This window comes from Sciurus vulgaris (assembly GCF_902686455.1).
Source record: "Sciurus vulgaris genome assembly, chromosome: 2".
In the NCBI taxonomy this organism is placed as follows: Eukaryota; Metazoa; Chordata; class Mammalia; order Rodentia; family Sciuridae; genus Sciurus; species Sciurus vulgaris.
In genome coordinates this window covers 105,612,915-105,632,964 of record NC_136462.1, presented here as the reverse complement: position 1 = coordinate 105,632,964, position 20,050 = coordinate 105,612,915, and the positions used below count along the sequence as shown (strand labels likewise).

At 45.8% G+C, this 20,050-nt stretch overlaps 1 protein-coding gene across 3 annotated transcripts in view; it reads right to left on the bottom strand.

Annotated features, from left to right (window-relative positions):
* Positions 1-675: 675 nt before the first annotated feature.
* Positions 676-20,050, bottom strand: part of CGNL1 (cingulin like 1) — a 158,822-nt gene continuing 139,447 nt past the window's right edge. For all 3 annotated transcript variants that reach the window (XM_079125857.1, XM_079125859.1, XM_079125858.1), the window contains exons 14-19: positions 19,287-19,376; positions 6,164-6,247; positions 5,680-5,804; positions 4,746-4,854; positions 4,260-4,423; positions 676-3,217 (exon numbers count right to left, since the gene is read on the bottom strand). In XM_079125857.1, the coding sequence (XP_078981983.1) occupies positions 3,082-3,217; positions 4,260-4,423; positions 4,746-4,854; positions 5,680-5,804; positions 6,164-6,247; positions 19,287-19,376 (708 nt within the window). In that variant the 3' untranslated portion in view covers positions 676-3,081. The remainder of the gene's footprint in view (positions 3,218-4,259; positions 4,424-4,745; positions 4,855-5,679; positions 5,805-6,163; positions 6,248-19,286; positions 19,377-20,050) is intronic.

Sequence of the window (20,050 nt, the reverse complement as noted above, 5' to 3'; positions counted from 1 at the left end):
TTTGGAAGAACACATTTACATTGATGGGGGACAATGATGGAGTTCTGGGCACGAATCAACAGTCAACTGCAGTGGCAGCTATGAAGGATGGGAAGCATGGTGGAAGCCACCAGGGATGCTGAGGAGCTGCTCAGAGGAACCATGGCAGCAAGCTGTGGCCACCTTTAGAACTGGAGCCAAGGAGGACAGGAGCTCACCCGAGTCCAGAGGAGCATAACCAAAAATGCTGCCGGAAGCAGGGAACAGTGTAGAAATGCCCAGAGCCAGACCAGTCAAGGGAAGCCAGGGCCTCCCTAGAGCAGCCTCTAGGAGACAGGGTGGAGAATCTGCTTTGGTTCCCTATAAAACAGAGACCATGGTGCCTATTATTGCCCACCATGAGATGGAGAGAGACTGTGCATCACAGGTTCTCCTGAAATGCTTCTCCCTTTGTCGTGTCCTGGTATGGGCAGTGTGGATCTCTCGGAGCGTCACAACCACCCAGAGCCACTCATTCCGTCAGCATTCACCACTGACCACCCCCCCACCCTTCTATTTTAGAAGCTGGTCCCAGGGCTGAAAGCCTCTAAATTCTCCTTTCTCCAGTAGATCCCAGGTAATCACCTGAACGGTTTCTTGGGAGACACAGAATCAGGCTCTGGAGAACATAAAGTAAAAATAGCAGAAGAGGCATGATTCCCATTGGATGAAGCTGTTTATTGAAAAGGAAATCTTACTTTACCCAGGAATTCACTTACATGGAGGTAGCCACAATAAGAACATCTCTTCCCCATGACAACCAAAAGGAACTAAACCATACCCGAAAGCAAAAAACCAACAGAATAAGCCAATCGGCACGATAGAGTGACCCTTCAAAGCAGGGAAAAATATAATAGATATATGGTGATTGTCTCAACATTGCATTTGGCCACATATTTCTTTTTACATAAAATATTTTCTTTAAGCTAGCTAAAGAAAACTCTTGAGCAGGGTTAGTTCTTAAAGCAATAGACAAAAAAAATATATATATATATATATATATAATAAAATCAAAGAATGATAGCATATCACACTGGGAAGGACCTTTCTAATCCTCATCTTGTCCCTGGAAGCACCCTGTCAAGGTCATGGGTAATGAGATGAGCTGGAACTTAGGGAAAAAAAAAAAAAAAAACAACTCCCTAAATCTCAGTCCAGTCAATCCCCTCCAGTAGCTTCCCAGCCTGCTACACTACGTGCCAACTCCATTACAGCATAGGAGCGTGCAATTGTTAACATGCTTAGAGGCCTCTTTTCAGGGCGTGTTTTGAATGATGGCTTCTCTTCTCTTCCGGGGCACTTTTACTTCTTGTAGCCAGCCCCATAGCTAACAGAAAGAATTACCAGAATGAGGACAAATCAGATGCTGATTGGAGTTTGGAGTAGGCAGAGGCATTTCTGGGCAGACTCATTGGCAAATGTATAGTAATGGCAGAAGCAGCTGAGAAAGGAAGACCACTCTGAGTGTGACTTCAGACCTGCTGCATCCCCAAGAAGATAGAAGGATCTGGGGCTGGGCACAGAGGTGCTCAGCCCTGTGTCAGCTTGCTGGTTGCCTATTGCCCCCTTCCCCTAGCTCCAGGAAGGGAGGAGTTCTAGTCACTGCTGGGGTCCCAGGGCCAAGGACTATGTATCACAGGTGCCCAGGATGTGTTTGCGAAATGGGTGAATGGCTAAAAGGAGGAATCTGTCCACACCCAGAGAATAAATAGAGGCAAGAACCACCTCCAGCCATGGTGAGGGGACAGTGACCCTGGAGGAGGTGAAGGGTTTGGCTTTCTGGCTCCAGACCCTCATCCTTCAACTGGGCCCATCACTCTGAACCCTGCTGAGTGGGCTCTGTGACTTGCCCCAGACCTCACCCATTCCCTGTCACTGCTTGCTGGAGGTTGGAAGGATCCCTCCAGTTTGCATATCATGCCATTTTTTCCTCCCTCCTTGACGTCCACCTAGCTCCAGCTCCACCTACCTCTTATCTACACATGCCCCAGCTTTCAAGAATTTCTGTCTTCCTCACACTAACCCCACACCCACAACCCATCTCTCCCTTCCTCCATGACTTCACTGGATGCCTCCTGCCTCGTCCTCTCACTTAAGCCCATGAACCCTGTCCTCCTGTGCTCTGCTATCTTCTCCATCCCAGGCCCCAGAGCATAGCAGGGAGGCCTGCTGTGGGGGGAGGGAGGAATGGACCAATGAGACATGACAGTGGGGCCCCCTCCTTACAGAAAACACGCCACTTGTTAAAAACCCTGCATACAAGTCTCCCCTCCCCACCTGTATTAAAGAAAGTGGTGACTGGGAACTGATCTTAGCATGGTTCAGAAATAATGATTTTAGATAAAATAAGCAGCCAAGGCCATAGATACAGCCTATAGTATGTGACCTTCTGTCAGTAAGCTCTTTACCCAGATCACCTGAATACTGACTCCCAGTACTGATTATCCATTGTCACTATGTCAATTCTTTTTGTCCAATTGATTTTAAAAGTGGTCTTCCTTCTACCTCCTCTCTCTACTCCTTAATACTTAAAATCTAGTAGCTTCATATTTTAAGAAAGAATATTCAATATAGTGTGTGAACTTCACAAACAAGCCACCCTACAAAGGCTCTCACATATTCCAAAATGGAACAGCAGTAGTCTGTGAGAAGGTCTGGTTAAAATATGTACAGCCTACATATCACTTCCTCCTCTGCACAGTGACTGTTAACAATAACTCGCATTTCAGACCCTTTCTTTTGGCAGGGGAGAGGAGGGCAGAGCAGCCTATGAAAGTGGCCATAGCAAATGGCTGTGCAGATCAGGGCCTTCAGCCTACCGGATTATAATTTTGAAAATGCCCCAGTGGTGCTGGCTCCTATTCCTCATTTTAAACTGCAATAGCTCCGTAAGATCCAAGCGCCACTGGACCATGGAAAGACCCTAGGGAGGAATGTAAGGTCGAGGAACCGGTGTGCCGTGAGAAGAGGAGGCAGGGTCTCATTGGAGACACACTCCCTTCTGCTTTGGACGGCTGCAGTGTCCATTAGCAAGGATAGGCCACTTCAGCCCTGGAAGTGGGCTCAGATCTGGCTGGCGGTGCTGCTGTCCTTGGGAAGGGAGTAGCTCAGTGGCGCCTCATAGAGGCTTCCCCCGTCGGTGCTGAGGTCGTCGTCGTCATCCATGTCGTCCAGCACTTTACTGGGCAGCTTCTTAAGTCTGCTGAAACAATAAGGGGCATGTTTCCTGGCCCGGGCTCGGGCTCATCTCTAATTTGGAGATGGAGGAAGGTCTTGGGTTCCTGTTCTCCCCAGACTGTGTGCATGAACTGCTCTGCACCTCAGTTCCTTCAGCACAGGTGACAAACTGCCCGCCTCTCACTATCAGAAATGATGTTGGTAGCTGGGCCAGGATAGGTAGTACTGATTCCTCTTTTTTGTCCAAACCCCAATAGGGCTTGGCAGGGCACTGTTATTGACCCTGTCTTAATATTTTTAAAATGTCATGCCTTATTCATCAGATTATATGCAATATTTTTTTCAAACATTACATTAAAATGTTATTTTGATTACTGAGATTTTTGGTGTCCCTTAAATATTGCCCCTTAATGCTGACCGTAGGGCCAGTTTCCCAGTGAAGAGGCCCTGTGTTACAGGATTCTAAATGGGCTAGAGAATTCTGTCCATTTATGAGACCAGCTGGGCAACTGGCACAGAGTCCCTGGGCAGAGTCAGTCTTCAAGAAAGGCGAACTCTGTAGATGAGCATGGAGCTAACCAACCCCTCCCCTCAATGCCCCAGGCACTGGTTCTGGGGTAGGGAAAGCAACCCATCCTGTCCGCTCTACCCTCATCCTTAGAACTTCAGGAGGGGAGCTTGGGAGATCCTAGTCTGTGAAATAAACAGGCTGGGCCACAAACTGTCCCTCCATGTTGGTGAGAGCTAGTGTTCTCTCTAGCCTCACTTTCCCTTTATGGTCAACAGGAGTAATACCTGTCCTGCTGGCACTGAAGCACTGGTATAAGGATGACACATGGGACCTTTCTGAATATGTGAAATGACAAATTAGACTTTCATTTCTAGGATGGGATGACCCCAAAAGACAACAATAAGGAATTGGCTTGGGACAACAGGAATGAGAATGTTCTGAAAGCTTCAAGCGCCCCTCAAACGTGTGTGTGTGTGTAGTGGTGGTGGTGGTGGTGGTGGTGGTGGTGGTGGTGGTAGGGTACTGGACATCACAAACCACCACTTTTACCCACCTTAAGTCCTTCTTCATGGAATTGAGCTGTCCCTGCAGCTGCTCATTCACATCTATCTGCTCCTCCAACTCCCTCTGCAGCTTCTTCTTGGAACTTTCCAGTCTGTCGATTTCCTCCTCAGCCTCCTCTACCTGTCGCTTCATTGCTTTCAAGCGCAGGCTCAGCTGCATTGGGAGAGAGGGTGGGTTGAGTGCTGGCTGAAGGCCCAAGCCAGCGATGATGGAGAAGAGCTCTAGCAGGAGATGCCAGAGGCCTTCTCCCTGGGCAACCAGTCTCACGGGGGAAAAGGCATCCTTTCTGAAAACCAAGTTTAGGGTTTCAAGTTTACTGAAATCCCTTTCTTAGGTAGGCTTTAAGTTTCCATTCTGTGATGTAAGTTAAGAGGAGGAATCAGCCCCACCAGCTCCAGGACTCTGGCCTCCTCCTGCTTTCCCTGCCTCAGATACAGAATATCATTTGAGAACAACAGTGCAAAGGCTCCTTCACCTGGTCCTTCTGATCAGTCAGTGACAGGTGCTCATCATCCACCTGCATCACCAGCTCCTTCACTTTCCGCTCCAGCCTTCGGTTGCTGAGCTGTAGGCTGGCCCGGTCCCTGGAAGAGCAGGGAAGGCAGAAGTGAGCACCCTCTCATTCTCAGCCCTGTAGGAAGCCCAGGCTGCAGAGGAGGGGACACTCTAACCAGGGGAGCTTAGGGTTGAGCTTGAGGTTCAGGAGGAAGGACCACTCTTTTGACAAAGAAATGAGACTCTGAGAAGAGCCATGACTTGTCAAAGGTGGCAAGGCCAGGGAAGGGTTGATGGCCTATCCCAAGTTCTTCCACTCCTGAGCTCTTAACTTTGTAAGGCAAAGAGTTATAGAATGCTGGCATTTTGGGTTCACTCTAGGTTGCTCCTAAAGTCCTCCTAAAGCACATACATATGCATGTGTACTGCACCCCTTTTAGGAAGGTGAGGGGCCATGAGGAAGAACTAAAGCTAGCCAAGTGCATCTTGGTGCTGGTCCTCAGGCTGTGAATGACACCTGCAAGAGTGATCTCACATCCCTCATCTCTGCTTGGATGCACCTGGTCCTCAGGGCAAAGTCAGCCCCTGACCTCCAATCCTACTCAAAGTCAGTTGCTTGTTGAGGCAGCCTGTTTTATTTAAGGGATAGAAAGAGAAACAGCAAGTGCAGTGGAAAAGCTATGATCTTAGGAATAGAGATATAAATTTTAGTCCAGCTAGCTATGTTACTCAAGTCACTTACTCTGATGTGTCAGTTTTCTTACCTGTAAAATGGAAACAATAATAGCAAAGTTGTACTTGCTCTGCCTTCTATGTGGGCTAATGAGGATGGGAAGAGATACCCGGCATGCAAGCACTCTAATGGGACGGCCATGGCCCATCAGGGCCTCTGCCCCACCCTGTACCAGGCTCACCTCTCCTCACTCTCCAGACGATCCTCCAGCTCTGCAATCCTGGCCTCCATCTGCACCACCAGCCCTTCTTTACTGGACCTGTAGGAACCTTCCAGGTGGATAATCCGACTCTTTAAGTCCTTGTTCTGGAATCAGACAGGGAGATTGTGAGGGGCTGTGTGTGTGCCATGCTCTCTGAGCAAAGCAGAAAAGGAGATGGAGCCAGGTATTGGGTGGTGCCCACACTAACACACACCAGGAGGCAGGGCCTGGGGAGCCCAGAGATAGTTGCAGAGACTACCTTTGAACTTGGGTTTCAAACAGTCAAAGGAAGAGAGTCTAACATACTCCCCTGTGAGCCTGAATGGAGTGTTTGGCAGGTCCTGAGACTCCCAGGCCTCTCACAGGCTTGAGCTTGTCCTTTTACAAACCTGTGGGGTGGGCAGGTGTCCGAGCCCAAAGCCATGGAATGGGGCGTGGAAGTCCTGGGGCCTGCTGCCCTCACCTGTCTCTCCAGGGAAATCTTGTCACACTCCAAGTCTTGCCTCACAGCTCTCTCCTGAAGTAGCTCATTCCTCATCTGCTCCATCTACAAGAAGCAGAGCAAAAGCCCAGAGGTTAAAGGAATGGTCCCACAGGCTCTGTACTGAAATGGTTCCCAGGTGCTGAATTCCAACAACCAGGTCAAGTCTCTTCATGAAGGAGGCTAACTTAAAGGGGACCCCTCACACTGTCTGCTCTTGTGTATAGGATCTATTTCTTAGGTGTTCTTGGCTTCTCAATGATTGTGAGGATATTTATCACAAGAACCATAATAGCTAACTCTGTTGTTACAGGTTGAATTGTCTCCTCAACCCCCCAAAAGACATGCTAACACCATACCCCTTGGTAGTTCTGATATGACCTTATTGGAAAGAGGGTCTTTACAGAAGTGATCAAACTAAAAAGAGGCATTGAGGTTGGCCCTAATCCAGCATAACTGGTGTCCTTATAAAAAGCAAGGAGTCTGGATGCAAAGATAAATGTACACAGAGGGACCCCGGCCGCGTGAAGACAGGGATCCAGGGAGAATGCCCTCTGAAGATGGAAGATTGCAGGAACAGGTCTACAGTCCAAGAAGTGTCAAAGATTGCCTGCAAAACACTAGAAACAAGGGTGGCAGCAAGGAAGGATTCCTACAGGCCTGGGGCTCTGCCAGCAGTCTGGTTTCAGATTTATGGCCTCAAGAGCTATGAGACAATGCTTCTTTGTTCTGAGCCACCCAGTTACAGTAGCCCTAGGAAACTTGATACACTTGCTCAGACTCCATGACTGCACCACTGTCCTGTGACATTCCCCCCAAAACCCTGAGAAGCAGGTAATATTATCTCTGCTGAGGACATTAGGGCTTGGAGAAGTTAATCACTTGTAGGGGGATTAACTGCCAAGTATTCCTGGGACTAAGGATTTCTCAGGACATGGGACTTTCAATGCTAAGATGGAACAAGTCCCAGGCAAACCAGGATGAGTCAGTCACTTGACTTACCCAAGACCTACAGAAGTAGGACTAGAGAGGAATGAGTGTCACCTGAGCTCCTGCACTGCATGACAAGGCCACGCTCAGAAAGTTCCTTTCTCATTCCAGAAAGAGAAGGCAGAACATGGGGCAGCTCCAGGCCCTGACTAAAGGCCATGAAGGTATCTTCTATACTGGTAGGAGAGGAGCCTCGCTGGGCAGCACAGGGAAGAAAGCCTCTCTCCTGTCAGTACCTCCTGTCCTCAATTCCAGGGCGCCTCAGCAGGAGTGACATTGAGTGTCAGAGCAGAGGTCCCAGAACTAACCAGCAGAGGGCAACCTGAAGAAGGCAGGAGAACTCAGGTGAGTCAGTACAATAAAAATGACTGTGGAAACAAAATCCAGGTCCAACATGGCCAAGAGAGTCACACAAGAGTTCCTGAACCACAGGGCCTGTGGACTATTTGAAAGAGACTCACCTGGCCACAAGTTGAGTTTTTGCCATCTATCTAAGCACCCTAATGAGAAAGATAGGCTCACCTTCCCCGCCATTTCCCCAGGGAGCAAGAGCTGTAGGTCACAGGAATGGCAAGAGGAGAAACCACCATATTGGGCCAGGCTTGCATTTGCTGCCTTGTCCCCATTGCCCTGACCATGGCGTGTGCACAGAAGGACTAGCAACAAGGTGTGGCAAGGCAGGACAGGCAGGGCCAGACATGGAGGCCTCAGATACCTCCCACCTAGGGTCTGTTTTCTCCTGAGGTATCTTTGTATTAAAACTAAAACAAAAACAAAATTTGTACTTTTGAACTCCTGACTAGCAGCCTTCTAAGTCTTGGGGTTCCAAATTTTACAACAAAGGAAACTGAGGCCCAGGGAGGTTATAAACAACTATAGGCAGCCAGAGTAGAACCCAGGACAAGCTGGTTCACTGTCCATTCTTTCACCTGTTCTGTCTCTCTGGACCAACTAAGCGGAAAGGATCCATATGAACTAGAGTTCAAATACAACTATAACAAGCCAAGACCTAGGCAGGGGAGGCAACATGGATGAATAGAAGTGTCCTGTGCTCAACTCAGCCACAGAGAAGAGTCAGGGCAGCAAAGGGGGAAAAAAATATTTTGAGGAGCATGAGAGAGGGTGAATTCCAGAAATTAGCAAAGAAATAGTAGGAATCCTAAGCAGCACCAAAAAAAATGAGAAAGGCAATCTAGAGAAATAAATAAAGAAATTGTGACTGCAACCCCTATTCCCCAGCTGGGGGTTGGGGGGCAAAAGGTAAGCTGGACAATGCCAGGAACCTCCATCATAGCAGCAGACTGGTTGTCTAACTGCAAGAGAAATCACGGTTCTGGCAGGCTTTAAATCTAGATTGGGGAGCTAGCTGATTTAAAGTGATGCCTCTGATCCAAAGAAGGTTCTCACTGTGGACTTCTCCCAACAGCCGCTGCTAGAGGACAAAAAAGTTAACCCTCCAGAAACTTTGAGCCAGTGTGTGCCCACCTCACTGGGTAGAAGACAGCTTCCTCAGCATCCTGAAGCTTCAAGACCAGTGGCTGCCATTGCCATAAGCCTAAGTCCCATCCAAATTTGGCTTGTAGGAAATAGGGAAGGTCTTCTTTCTAGCCCATATTACCTGTAATGCCCTGGAAGACTTATGGAACATCTCCACAGCCCATAGGCCTCAGACCACAGTTGTTAGTACCCCAAAGCCCTGGTGATACTTGTTTGACCCCTGAGACCTAGAGAAGGTAACATCTGGGTCCCACAGCTCCAAAAATCAGCTAACAGCACTACAAGCCCCAGAACCAAGTGCAATTACTCCATGGGACCATGGGAAGGTCCTCTTTGGGTTCCAAAACTCAATCCCACAGTTTCCAGTGTCATAGACCCTAGTACCATCTGTGTTCATCTGGAGGGACCCAGGAAAGGTCATGTCCCATGGCTCCAGAACTCTCTTGCATTCATCCTAACTTTCCTGGGAAAGTCTCCTTAACATCTGGTGGCACAGGAACCATGGCCGCTGGTGGAAAAACCCTTGGATTCCCTGTGCTTGTCCTGCGAGATCTGAGACACCTTCTCCACAGCCTGCACCACTGAGACTGTAGCAGCTGCCGCCCCCAACCCCAGGGCCATCAGGGCTCAACTCTGACACACACCTTTGAAAGCCTAAATCCACTGCAAATTCATACCACTATCTTCATGACCTGTTGCAGTTTAGACTATTGAGGCACTCAGATATGAAAGATGAATCACACAGAATGTTTTGGAGTTCCCCTGTAACCAAACCACCTATCTGAGAAACTATATCCTATCTGAATGAACAAAGTCTTTTCCTACAAAGGCTACTTCATAATTGGGAGAAACAAACATCCCACAAGATGTGCAGACATCAATGTAAGGACAGAGAAACATAGAAAGAAATATGACACTTCCAAAAGACAACAACTCTCCAGAAATAGATCTCAATTTGAAGAAAATCTATGAATTGCAGCAGGAATTAATCTGTCTAAATCAAGTTTGGTTCCTGATGACTTCACTGTTGAATTTGACAAAACATTTAAAGAACTATTCCAATTATTTTAAATTATTCCAAAGGAAAATTAAAATGGACTAGGCAACAAAACTAAAAATAGACAGAATGGGATTATATCAAACTAAGAAGCTTTTGTACAGCAAAGGAAATAACCAACAGAATTAAGAGACAACCTACAGAATGGGAGAAAATATTTGCAAATTGTTCATCCAACAAAGGATTGATATCCAGAACAAAGAACTCAAAAAACTGAATACATATATATGAACATATATACATATACATATATATGATGATACATATCGTATGTATAATGTATATATATCAAATTCAAAAATGAACCAAAGAACTATACACACTTTTTAGAAGAAGACATAAATGGCCAACAAGCACCTAAAAAAAATCCACTCAGTCTCATTTATCATCAGAGAAATGCATAACAAACTACAGCAAGATATCATCTCACCCAGTTAGCATGGCTATCAAACAAAATAAATGTTGGCAGATGAAAATGGACTTCTTATACACTGTTGGTGGGAATGCAAATTAGTATAGCTATTATAGAAAACAGTATAGAGATTCCTCAAAAAACAAAACACAAAATTACCATATACTCAGCAATTCTACTATTGGGGGTACCCTAAAGAAGAAATTGTTGCACTGAAAAGATATTTGGACTTCCACATTTATTACAGCATTAGTCACAGTAGCTAAAACATGGGGTCACTCAAATGCCTTTAAGAAAACGTGGCATATTTAAACAATGGAATACTATTCAGCCATAAAACAAATGAAATCCTGTCATTTATAACAATGAATGGAACTGGAGGTCATTATGTTAAATGCAATAAGCCAGACACAGAACAACAAATCCCACGTGTTCTCATACATTTGTGGAAACTAAGTCAAAATGAAGTAGAGGTCGCTAGGTAAGAGAAGAAACAAGGGGAGAGAGAAGTCCTATAAAAGGCACAAAAACAGAGAGGAAGAATTGTTTCTGGTCCTTCTTCAGCACAGTACTGGCTACGACCATGTGAGATATTTCAAAATGACTAGAAGACTATGAAAATCCCACACATAGCAATAATTAATGGTTGAAGAGCTGGAAATGCTTATGACCCAGATGTGATTTCTATGCATGTATCATCATTCTGATATATTCCAAAAGGATGTACAAATATGCCTCAAACAAAAACAACAAAAGAAAAAAAATAAATAAAAGCAAAGCAGGGAAGGCTGTCCAGTTTCCTAAGGGCATCCTGTAGAAAGCAGGAGGAAATGCCAGCAATGCAAAGGCTCAGCAGGCAGTTCCCAGAACACTCCACCCTGTCCACTCCATCCCACTCGCCCCGAGTCCTGGAGAATCACATGTTGCAGAGAAGGCACTGGAACAGTTCCTGTAACTGTTTATGAGCACAAAGTCCACAGCTAACGAATGCAGGCTCACAGCCCCACTCTGAACAGTTTCTGCACCAGCTGACGAAACCCACAGGTGGAGGTCATCAGAACAGCCCATCCATGGGACTGCCGACGTGCTTCCCGGAGAACGCCAGTCTGGTCATGGCCTGGGGGCCCAATCCCACACTTCAGTAAGAACAGGCACACCTTTTGCTGTGGTGGGAAGCAATTACACAGATGGGCAGCTCTGACCCTGTTTCTCTTCATCACTCTGCCATTCACTTGAGCGTGACCTTGTTCATCTCACCTCTGGGATACAGGCTCCTTGACCCTAAACTAGGAACTGGAACAAGATGGTCCAAGGGGACCCTTCCCGTTGGTTTGTGACATGATGTCTGGTGTCTCCTCTATCCTCAGATAGCTCAGTGATGTCCCTTCTGAAGAAGCCAGAAAGACCCTGCCTTAGGCAGAGTAGCCACCTTCTCATGCCTTTGGGACTTCCCCCTATGCGGGGGGAGGTAAAAATATACACTGTCGGGGTGAGAGGGAGTGGGTGTTTATGAAGGCAGAGGGGCAGTCACAGAATGATCAAGTGGGTCCGTTCATTGTTGAAACAACATTATTGGTCTCATACGGACATTGTGACCAAAAAGCCCCACACAGTGCCTGCCCTCATCACAGACTCCTCTGGAACCACAGCAGGGATGGAGGTGAACATTCAGAGGGCTGAGAGGCACAGTAGGAGTCTGCAACAGAGAAACCCAGCACCTATCAGCAGATGAGGGTGAGATGTCGTGGAAGGGACAGTTACAAATGAGCAGCAAGAAGGGAGTGTGAACAGGAGACAGAAGGGCAGGGTCCAGGCACTGGGGTCAGCACAAGAGTGGGGAGGCAATTTTCTCTGAACCAGGGGGGAAAGAGGAGTCCTGACTCCTAAGGGTGTCACCCTCCTCTAAGGGTGCTGATTCCTGTAGCCCTGAAGGAAAGTCAGAGGCAAGAGAGGGATAAAAGAGGTTATTTTCCCAAAATGAAAGGATAAGGAGACCTAGATGCTGGTAGACAGAGAATGATATTTAGATATCAAGATTTTGTGCAATGTGAGGTCAAAAAACACCAAAAGAAAAAAGTTCAGCAGATCAGAGGCAAGAGTTCCATTGAGGTTGTGTAGGTCAAGGGACCAGATGGGAGGTACCAAGAGCCCCACTCAAGTCAGGTGCTGAGCCACTGAGTCCATGTCTGAGCTCATGACTCCTCCTAGACACTGAGACCTGTTTTACCACACTGCCTTTCCAAGGGATGACCAGAAATGTGCCTGAGTCAGAGGGAGTTGGAAGCAGTTTGGGGATTCTAGCCCAGGTTTTCTTACTAAAATTCATATGTTCCTTTTTCCCCTTCCCATAATCTCTCAATAAAGGGTGGAAATCCTGCAGGAAGGAAAGTTCTAGTAAGGACTTTGGTGCCCCAAAGAAAGTGAGTACAGTGTAGTGAGACAGCGTGTACCCTGGGGGCACTGAAGATGGCCGTTGAAGATGGGGGCATTGAAGTTGGAGGCTCGAGACAAATTTGTAGCTTAAAGCAGGAGCCACTGGCCACAGGTGGCCTCCCTCATTACCAGCAGCTGAGAAATGTGCATCCCACTAGAAACAGACCTCCCTGCACAGAGATCTCTGAGCAGGGAGCATCCCCACGGGCCTCCACAAGTTCAAGCCCTCCCTGGAGAGCCAGAGCCTCAGGCAAATGGGGACTCTCCAAAGGAAAACAGAAAACAAAACACTCATTATTCATAGTTCACCACATCCTCTCAGAATATGGCTATTAAAATGAAAGTGTAAAATAAATCAGATTGGAGAACAGGAAGAAGTAAAATTACAACCATAAAACTGAACAGTAATTGTGATAAAGCAGCTGATTTTTCTAGAATCTTTTTGCAAACATGATGGGTTTCCTTCCAGTCTTCAAAAAGGACAATCTGACACTACATTCTAAAATGAATCCACCACGTGGAGGCTCATGCAAGGAATTCTACAAGGTTTTGTGGACAATGCCCCCAAGAAGGTCTCACTGCAAACCCGGAAGTATTCTAGCAGTAGCTGCTTGTGGCTCTGCTTCTCAATACAGGAATCCCTTAGACTGGGTCCAAGAACATGGATCAGTTTTCTTAACCATGTCCATAGGGGTAAAATGAAAAGCACCTGGCCTGGGTTGGCCAGCTTCCTCCTTAGGACCTGAGAAGAAAACTCAAGGCCAGGAAAATTTCTATATACGAGCTTAGTGCTTTACATGCTATTTACAACTATATTATGTAGACAAAAGCTTTCCAGTCAAATTAAAAACAGGAGCAGAGGCAAAGTTTATCACAGCTGAATTGAAAGAATGCTAAACTCTGAACATTTTGATCAGAAAAATAACGGCATCAGATTCCTATGAGCTTTACGTCAGCAATACCCATGACCAGAGCCAGCTCTCAGGATTAGAAGCAGCTGCCTTTTGAGTTAATGAAAAGCTAAAGATATTTATGATTGCTAATAATAATATTTAACCCCAACACCTGTGTTTATCATTGGACTGTGAAGAGCCTGGCAAGCCTAGACTCCTGGACTGGATTTAAAAATCATAATCATGAGAAAATTATTATAAATTAACTGTACACGTCAAGTATCAGAGTAGGCAATATAATAAAAGGTAGTTCTGAGCCTTGGATCATTTTAACTAAAAAGAAAGAAGAAAACCCACTTTGATCTTTCACTGGTTTCCTGTGAAGGAGAATCACAGTCTCGATTATTGGCAGTGGCAGTCACTGAGGAGCAGGTGTGAACTGGCCACTGAGGAGCCATCCCCAAAAGTGACTGCAGATGCCCGTAGCTTTATCTACTGGGATTTGGCCTGCAGTTGCCCAGGCAACAAGGCAATCTTGCTTAGCCCCTGGAAAGACAGTGAAGCTACCCAAAGATCAAGTTGGTAATTTTCCTCAGTCTGACAGCTGCTTGGACTAGATGAGTCATCTTTCCACGGGGCTGGGTGATCCTGGCTTCCATGGCCAAGAGAATACCTCCTATTTAGGCCCAGCCCTGCTAACTATTTGCACTTAGCCACCAGCCAGCACTACACTGCCCACTGAACCAGAACACCAGCTGGCCTGACACATTTAAAACACCAAGCTGGACATCCCTCTGGCTATCTGAATCCTGTACTCATAATGAGAGTCACAGGATGATCAGGTGAACTTAAATCCTCACCTATCTCAAAAAACACCATGACACTAGGCACTGTTATGCGCAGCTGTAATGCCAGTGACTTGGGAGGTGAGGGTAAGAGGATGCAAGTGGGAGGTCAACCTCAGCAACTTAGCAAGGCCCTGTCTCAAAATAAAAGATAAGACTGGGGACATAGCTCAGTGGTAAAGTGCCCCAGTTTGATCCCCAGTACAAAAAAAAAAAAAGAAAAGAAAAAAGAAAAAGAAACAGCATGACATTATTTTTAACTTGGGAGCAGAGGTCCAAATGTAGAGGAAGGGGGGCTCTCTAAAACCCTAACAGACTGATAAAGGGGAAGAGTCAAATTGTAGCCCCACCTCTTATAAGCCCTGGGACCATAAACAGTCACTGAACCTTGTAAGTCCTGAAAACAATGAGAAAGCATGTGAGAGACATGGCATATCACCGGGCATTTAGAAAATCCTTGGTATGGATGCCCATCATTATAAATGGAAATACGGTTTTTGAAGGAAGGAGAGGAAAAGAGATTTCTCAAGATTTAAACCCATAAAATAAATACCTACTAATTAACTGAATTCTCCTTCAACTTCTAAGTCCATTAGAAACCTTTCTGCCTGTGGTGAAACTACATTTGGGTATGAAAATAGACATTCCTCACCCCTGTTATATAAAAGCTATCACTTTATCAAATCCAGATATATCCCTTCTCTTCCCTATCAATCAGATACAAAAACAGAATCCAAGTCTCCGAAAAGTTTCAAAATCTTTTCTCTCAGTTAGGGTTCCCTGACTCCATCAGTCTGAATCATAGGTCCTAAGCATGTATGAGGGAAAAAAAGACCCCAGAAAAGTTTGGGACTTAATGCTACCAGCAGGTACCAAGTGTCAAGCAGATATACAAGGAAGAGAAAAAAACAGAAGCACAGAAAGGATGGAGGGCTTGGTCTCAATTCCTTTCTTCCCTGGGAACAGCCCGGTTGAGACCTCCACCCCATCACCTGTCCTTACCCCGAATCCTGCTACATTCATCTTCCAGAACCCGGTATGCTTCACTTTTCTACCTTTGATGGGTCCCCACTGCCTTCACGATAGGGCCATTTAAAAACCTCAATCTGCTTTTCCAAACTTGTCTCCTTTCAGAAACCAGAACACACCTGTCTAGTCTGAGCTCCTCAGCATGCGATATCTATTCTTAACTCCCAACTTTGGTTCCTGTCACTTATTCCATCTCACATTCCATTCCCCCTCCTCTGAGTTGGTCTCAGTCTTCCCCTGTCTTCAAAGCTGACTTGAGGTTAAGCTTATTTTATCTCTACCTGGGTCCCTCTTACTAAGATGGTCTTCCCTTCATTATTGCTCACCTCCTTCACCTGGCATTTAGCATCTGCTACGTATTGTTTTCCATTTGTTAAATCTGGTATACCTCCTTAAACAAATCTTAGCACTTCAAGAACAAGGACCATTTGGGGTAATTTTGTAGCTTTTCCACAATGCCATGCCCAAAGTAAGCATTCATCACATTTTGCAAGCATTAGTGGATAGAATGCTGTCTTTGGAACCAAGAGAACCTCTGAAGCTAACTGCATGACAGGCCAAATCACTGGGTGGCTTGGGGCCTCAAATCTCTCACACGTTACATGAGCAATCTGGAGGGCTGACTGAGATCCTTGCCAGATCTAAGCTTCCATCTGAGGGGTTGGCCATTTACTAGTACTGCTGGGGAACCTTTTTCTGGCTTAGTCACCTAAGCCCTAGCACTAAGACTAGGGAAAAGAATGGGAGGTTTTGGTGGGGAAGCAGAGATCCAGGGGAAAATCTTATGAGAATTCAGAGTTTAAGTAGAGAGAGATACACTTTTTTTTTTTTTTTTAATTTAAGGAGCACATGATCCAAAATTCCCCATGCTTTACCTTTCTGGTGCCTCTTGGCAGTTTGCTGGGAGTCTAGGGCTGACGCTATTTATCAGATTCAGGATAACAGGCACATTTCCTGTACCTTAAGAGCTAGCCCTTGTTAAGGGGGTGTCATAGATTCAGCACTTGGGGCCGGGGAGAAGGGTCTCAGGTTTGCAAGTTTCTCTTTTCTTGTTCAGATTCTGGCAGGAAAGTAGCAGGCACGTGGCCCTGGAAGTTAACCTAAGTGAATTGAAATAGCTTCACAATGAGGGCCCAACTGTCCACACCCAAGGACTCTCTGTACAACCTTCACTCTAAGAGGCAGAAAATAAGCTTCAGATCAACCTCAACTTCGAGTACTAAGGGCTTTCCAGTGAGGCAGGTGTTCAGCCAACACATTTCTCTACCCTGCCTTTCAGATCAGGAGCAGCCAAGGCCAGAAGCTCTGAGAACTTAGTGAAGACAGCGCTTTATCTTGGGGATTTGGGTTTGGTTGTTTTACCAGTTCCTACATCAGTTTGAACCTGGAGCTCAGTTTCCCCATTTATAACAAACATCAAACTTTTGCCTGCATACCTCAGAATGCAGGGAGACGAAAGAGAAGAGGAAAAGAGCTAACAGGAGACAGGCCATAGACATTTACAGGACCCATCTTTTTAGATGTATCCTTTACATACAGGGGAAGTTAAAGGGTGAATTGGATACTTTGGGTAGCATTAAACCTTTTCAATGCATTTCAAGGTTAAAATTTGGAGAAGACTTCAGAATCTCCTGGATTAATGAATCTGTTGCATGGGTTTGAGAGGTTAGGGCTTCCCCAGAGCTCCCTTGGGCTAATGCAGGAACAAGACAGGAACTCCAAGCCAGATCTCTTTCCTGCAATCCATACTAGTTCCCTTAACTTCTTCCCTGGATGGCCATCAGGTTCTTGACTCAGTGAAAACATTGTTGACCTTGAACTCATCAGACAACAATCCCCTTCTCCACAATCTAAGGGCTTGGCTCAGGGAAAGGAGGAGCAAAAGAAACCCCAGGCCAGGTGCCTCATAGTCCTGGGGCAGCAGCTGTGCCAAGGGAGCCAACCCCATTCTAGTTCAGTGTATCTAAGTTTTGGTTTTGGTATAAAACATGGGACTGGAAGTCTGCTTCAACTGCTTGGGCACTAATAAGAGGCCACACTTTCCCACCACTCCTCCTCTTGGGCATAAGTCACAAGAAGGATTGGCAAAACAAATTCATGGTCACTCTTCTGTCATTAAGAATGCTAAGCAGACCTTGGAATGCCCTGTGGTAATGTGATCCCTTAGCCAAGCTGTTGGGAATGCATAACAAAACAGTGTTTATTCCAGTAAGAGATGCAGACATCCCTAAGAACCTTGGGGGCCAAGTGTCAAGGTTGAGCTCTCTGTCTGGGCTTTGGTTTTCAGGAAACCTCTAAACCTCTGCAGCTTAAGACTGAGCAGCTGCCACCACTTCCACATGCTATAATGCCATTAGTGCAGCCCTGTAACCTGCAGGCAGAACCCAGCTCGGTGGAGTCTGGGCTTGGGAATTCCTTCGTTGTCAGAAACAGAGCAGCATGAGTACCACACTTGCTTACAAAGAACTCTGTCACTCTGCCTCTGCCTCTGCCTCTGCCTCGTCAGTTTGCCTCTGTATGGAAACAGGGCAGGTGGAAAAGAAGCCAGTGATCACCTGCATTTCTGTGCAGGGGCTGCCCATTCACAGCATCCCTAAACACTGACCCCCCCATTCTTGTCATCCTGAGTTGAGGTAATGCGTGTGAGTGAGCAGATGAGAGAAAAGAAAGCATCCTTTTAGACAGGAAAGTTTCTGCCCAAATCACTTGCATTTCAGATTTTTAATTTTAACCTTTTATAAAATACTTCCCTAAATCATTACTTGGTGTCCTTCTAAGGTTTGGGGGTTAACTTTTTTAATGCTAATCCTAGTAGAAAAAAATCCTAGTCAAAATCCTAGACTATGTACAATTTCTCTGGTGCCATTTTTAGGCACTAGGCATATAGCTAAGCTGTCACTGAAAACACATCCTGAGAGAAGTCTACCTACATCCGTAGGCATCATGGAAATAAGGATTGAGACTGGAGGGCAGATTTATTTTTTTACTTTTTTAAATTTTATTTATTTTTATTTTTACAGACTGCATTTTGATTCTTTGTACACAGATGGAGTATAACTTTTCATTTCTCTGGTTGTGCACAATGTAGATTCACACCATTGGTGTAATCATACATGTACATAGGGTAATGATGTCTGTCTCATTCCACCATCTTTCCTTCCCCTACTCTCTCCCCCACTCATTTCCCTCTACAAAATCCAGAGTTCTGGAGGGCAGATTTAAATAGCCAGAGTGCTCTGAATTCTTGACCCGAAGTTTCATGTTTAATCCATCAAGTGGTTTGGGCATACACTAGGGACATAGAAACTACTTAACAGTGTCACCACTTTCTAAGTGATAGGACCACTGCCCTCCAGTTCCACCATTCCCAGGGGATCACACAGTCACTCTGAACCTTAAGCAAGAAATGGAAACGAAGCTGAAGAGCCTTGGGATGACACAGAGGGTAGCTTTGGAAATTAGTGCAGTCACCCACCGCCTGAGTACAAGAAGCATTCCAGTGCTGTCATAAAGATCTACTGTTAAGTGAAACTCCCTTCAAAACTGCAAGAAGCATTCACTTGGAAGGTACTGTTATTGAAGAGTGAATGCTTCACAGGGGTACGTACTGTCCCTTAGCTCGAGAAGTGCTTAAAAGGCACCATTGTGGAGTTTGCTTTCTATTGCACCTAACATAGTGCTGCTGCCACATTTCACACCATGGCTTGTTGAACCAAAAACTGAGTGCCTCAGTGCTAAGTACTTCGCCTGTTGTAGTTAGTAGACTGTCATCCTCAACCACGGGGGAAGCTTCTGCTTTATGTCTCTTATTCCCTCACTCTCGAGGCTCATTATGGTGAAGACTACTCAGTCTTCCGTCGTCTTTCGTAGGGCCTGGATTTCCTCTCCTTGCTCTAATTGAATCCTCAGGATTAACCTTTCTCATTTTCTTTGTCACACTGTACAGTACCTGTTCCCTGCTCCGAGTGATTCTCTCAGACAGCAAATCCGAGTTGTTTCTTTCTTCTTCTAGTTCCATCTCCAGTTGGGACACCTTGTCCTGAGAAAGAAATCACACACAAGTTACTTCACTGGCATGGACTCAGATCAGAAGCAAGCACTGACCTGTGGGAGGAAGACCCCCAGGGCAAATAAGAACTCAGTAGCATTAGGGTATAGGAATAAGATACGTCTATTTCTCATACTTCTCAAAGCAGATATTTTTAAAACCATGTGTTTTATTGCTTTTGTAATATAAAATGTAATCATGCATGCAGAAAATACGTAAAAGAAGAAAAAATTACCCCAAACCCTAACAAATCTAGAGATATTTTGGCATGTTTCCTTCAAGTCTTTTTTCTTCCTATGAATCAACAATTTTAACAGATCTACCTAAGCCATTTAGTTGCCTGTTAAAAATTAACATGGGAGCTGAGAAATCATCCCAGGCACATTTCTCTAAATAGTTCACGCTCAGGATAATGTTTTTGCTCCCTCCAGCTTAGAGTTTCCAAGAACCTTACGCCTGCAAGCATAACAGCAGCCTTCCACACCCGCCTCTCTTCTGGGAACCAGGCGCTCCTGGCACCGTTCAGTTCCAAACCTGCCTTTGAATACACAGAGCCGGTGGTGGCCAGTTCTGGTAAACTCATCATCACATATGAATAATTTGTCTTCCTTGCTGGCTTCTAACTTAATATCACTGAGTGTTAAGAGAAAAGTATTTTAAAGCAG